Source organism: Rhinolophus sinicus, chromosome 14 (assembly GCF_057876585.1).
Source record: "Rhinolophus sinicus isolate RSI-liver-muscle chromosome 14, RSI-T2T, whole genome shotgun sequence".
Lineage (NCBI taxonomy): Eukaryota > Metazoa > Chordata > Mammalia > Chiroptera > Rhinolophidae > Rhinolophus > Rhinolophus sinicus.
Genome location: NC_142514.1, coordinates 114,708,157 through 114,712,052, shown reverse-complemented (window position 1 = coordinate 114,712,052; position 3,896 = coordinate 114,708,157). Strand labels below are relative to the sequence as shown.

Below are 3,896 nucleotides of genomic sequence, written 5' to 3'. Positions count from 1 at the left end.
AAAAAAGAATACAGATGATCTAAGTAGGAATTGTGCAAATAAATCCATGAAGAGAGAGATGCATAAATATGATGAAGCAATCACTTTTGAAAAGACATGTTTTTAAAATGAAATTTCTGCAAATATTAACTACAATTATTGAAATAAAAAAATAAATAAACAACCTCAAAGAACAGGTTAAATACGTAGTTGATGAGAGAAATTGTGTGTTGAAAGATAAATATGATAATCTCTCCAGAGTGTAGCAAAGAGAGGTGAGGAAATGGAAAATATCAGAGAGAGTTAAGAGATAAGTGGATAAGAATAAGAAAGTCTAAGATATCAGCAATATTAGTTTTCTACTGCTGACATAACAAATTACCACAAACTTAGTGTCTTAATACAACACAAATTTATTATCTCCCGGTTGTATACAGTAGCATTCTGACACAGGTCTTACTGGACTAAAACCAAGATCTCAGCAGTGCTGTGCTCCTTACTGGAGGATGTGGAAAATACTTCCAAGTTTTTTCAGGTTGTTGGTTGAATCCAGTTCCTTGTGGTTGTAGGACTGAGGTTATGTTTCTTTCCCGTCCGTCAGCTGGGAGCTGCTCTTAGTTCTGCGAGGTGGTCTCTTTTTCTCACATGTGGTCCTGTATCTAAAACCATCAAGAGTATGTCCAAATCTCCTGGAATCCTGTGACTTCTCCCTTCTGCTGCATCCCTTATGCTTTCAACTAGAGAGGTTTCTCTGCTTTTAAGGACTCATGTGATTACATTGAGTCCACTCAGATGATCTCCCTATATTATGGTCAATTGGGCAGTAATATTTATTACATCTGCCCGGACTTGTTTTAACCATGTAACATTACATATTCACAACTGTGAGACAAAGGGGTATAGGCCACAGGGGCCAAAATTCAGCATTTCTCATGTCAGATGGACATAATAGAAACATTGAGAAAAGACAATATTTAAAGAGAAATTTTCTGAATCATGTCAGAATATCAGAGTTTTGAAATATACAAACTCACCCTTTATTAAGCATGACAAACACAAAGAAAGTCAATGCCTTACACCAACCCTATGAGACATGCATTACTGTTCCCATTTCAAAGATGAGAAAAAAGAGTGCAGAGACCTATTTGTCAAAGATCACCACGCCAGTCTAATTCAGGTCATGAATAAGGTGATGAAAAGAGATTCCTTTCTGCCTCTCTACTCATGAAATTAATTGTGAATGAAGAAAATGATAAAATTCCAAACTGGCTCTTATGGTGTCAGAGAACTTGCAGAATATACCCCATAATGCATTGTGAGTGTTTTTGTTATGGTTCATTTGTAGACAACAGAAACCACTTTAGCTAGCTTAACTAGAAAAAAAATTATTACTAAATCATATAGCTAGCAGCTATCAATATGGCTACCTCCTGCTTTGTATGACCTCGTGTAATATTTTCTCTTTGATGCAAGTTGAACCTAGTATTTCATTCTAACAAACAAGACACAAAGGAGTTGACTAGAATACTAAATCCTTGTGTAATTTGATGAAATTATTTTGTGCACATTTAATTTTATACTCAGTGTGCTCTCTTACAGTTCCACCATTGCTACATATTCTGAAGTATACACTCATAGAAAGATAAGGTAACAGCTGGCTTGTAGGTAGAGATAGAGCTTAAGTCTTCTTTTTCAAAAATACAAGGGTTCCTAGGGCTCTAGGAGGAATGACATTGTTCATTGCATCAAAGGAGTCAGGATAAAAATATCTAGACCCTTTGAATGAACTACAACAAATGAACTACTACCTACACAAGATTGAGATGAGCTATAATTAGCAGAAGGAACAGAGAAAAGACACAGCCATAGATACAAGAGAACATGCACTCGGGTCACACATATAGGAATGAGGTGTGAGGCTGAGATGATAGAAAGCTTATTGTAAAATGACAAGACAAATGAAGATAATAGGTACTGGGTTCAACACAGGGACTACTTGAATTTTAGGGTGAATTATTGGACCTTACCTTAGCCTCAATTTATGAGCAAGTTCAGGGTCTTCTACACAGAGATGCTGAATAAATTTCTCACAGGCGTGGCATCCTTTCCCAATAACAAGGTCAATCAAGACTCGAGCCTTATCCATGACTGTGTCATTTTCATCTCTCACTTTGCTCATCTCCTCCTGGTTAATAACTCTGTCCTCTAATAGGTCATCCAGCAAGCCATTTATTGTACCCTCGCCCACTGAATGGATGAACAGCCTCCTCTTCTGAATCAGGGTTTCTTCTATTAGAAGCACAAATATTCCTTAAGTAATGAACACAGCCCAATGTTCCTCTCAATTCACTAACAAGGAAGCAATCATTTTAATCTTTCTCAACCAAACTTTTCTCTCCATGGGGTTGAGTAGTCTTGAGGAAGGACCTAATGCCTTTGAATCTTGAGGCATCTACTCCATATAATTCTTTCTGATTCCAGCATCACCCACATGTGATCACTGAGTGACCTGGGAGACTTGATTTCATGATTTTTCTGTTAACCTCCTGAAAAGCAGAGGTCATTCTGCTCTGCCACACTCCAATTTCTTAAACGCTGAAGAGGTTTGACAGGCTATTTCCTTTGAGAACAGCTGCTAATATCCTACCTGTGCCCATTATCATCCTCAGGTGATTCATAGATTCAGATAAGGCTAGCAAAATACTAGCAGGATACCAACAGAGTCCCAGATTGTCTCTGGCCTTTACCTTTTGTTAAAAAAATGCTGTGATGTACTGGCTGAGCTCCTTCCTGTCCTCCCATTCCTCCTCTACCTCAACATTGCTTACATAAACCTTCACCAAGTTTAATTAGGAAGGCAGCGCTTTCCCAAATGATTTCTTCCACACAACCTCTCAGAGTACAAAAGACTTACCAGCCATGGCTCCTCACACTCGCCTTGGTGTGCAGTGTTGGTGCAGTATGGTGGCATACTTTGATATATACTTAGAATCTGGGCCGATTGCCACAGTTCAACCATGAGTGTACCACTGGAGTGAGTCAGGTAGGAATGTAGATGTGCTTGCCCATCTAGTGAGGCTAGTTTTCTCTGAAGGGCTCCAGGATTCCTCAGACCCAAATGATTCTGCCCAAGGAAATGAAGATCCAGTTTACTCTGCCTTACATTTGTATGTACTATAGCTCTTGTTTAAAACATTTTGTTTCTACTGGTTTACTATTGTTTTAAAAAACTGTACAGATTAAAGAAAGCCTACCTGTGGTTAACCTTTGACCTGCAGGCCACTTACTTGTCTTCTGTGTTCTAGGCAAAGCATTGTATTTATTTTCTTCGGAATAGGACCCTCTGTCTTTGCAATGTGTTGTATAAAATTTTGTACATTTTAATCTATGGTTTTCTTAAAGTAATTTTTACTTTCCCTTCTTATTTCCCCAACCAAGCTTGTAGCAGTCTGTGTGTCCTGTAGCCATAGGGAATGATTATGGCAACGCAGAAATTAGAAATGGCTTTCATCAAGAAGACAAATAGTAACAAGTGTTGGAGAGGTTGTGGAGAAAAAGGAACCCTCATACACTGTTGTTGGGAATGCAGACTGGTGCAGCCGCTATGGAAGGCAGTGTGGAGGTTCCTCAAAAAATTACAAATAGAATTGCCATATGACCCAGCGATCCCTCTCCTGGGTATCTACCCAAAAAATCTGAAAACATTTATAGATAAAGACACGTGTGCTCCAATGTTCTTTGCAGCTTTGTTTACGGTGGCCAAGACATGGAAACAACCAAAATGTCCTTCGATAGATAAATGGATAAAGAAGTTGTGGTATATATACACAATAGAATACTATTCGGCAGTAAGAAAAGATGATATAGGAACATTTGTGACAACATGGATGGATCTTGAGAGTGCAATGCTGAGTGAA

General features: G+C 38.4%; 1 protein-coding gene across 1 annotated transcript; it reads right to left on the bottom strand.

The window, feature by feature from the left end:
• Positions 1 to 556: 556 nt before the first annotated feature.
• LOC109438840 (caspase recruitment domain-containing protein 18-like) lies at positions 557 to 2,900 on the bottom strand. Its single transcript, XM_074337069.2, has 3 exons — positions 2,894 to 2,900; positions 2,007 to 2,289; positions 557 to 638 (listed from the first exon to the last, which is right to left on the bottom strand). Exons 1-3 carry the CDS (start codon positions 2,898 to 2,900, stop codon positions 557 to 559), a joined length of 372 nt encoding a protein of 123 aa, XP_074193170.1.
• Between the last annotated feature and the right edge of the window lie 996 nt (positions 2,901 to 3,896).

Excerpts from the sequence above, each read along its gene's own strand:
- LOC109438840 (XM_074337069.2), bottom strand. Across the intron at positions 639-2,006 it reads GCTCATAAATTGAGGCTAAG|ATACAGGACCACATGTGAGA; the intron begins GTAAGGTCCAAT and ends TGATGGTTTTAG.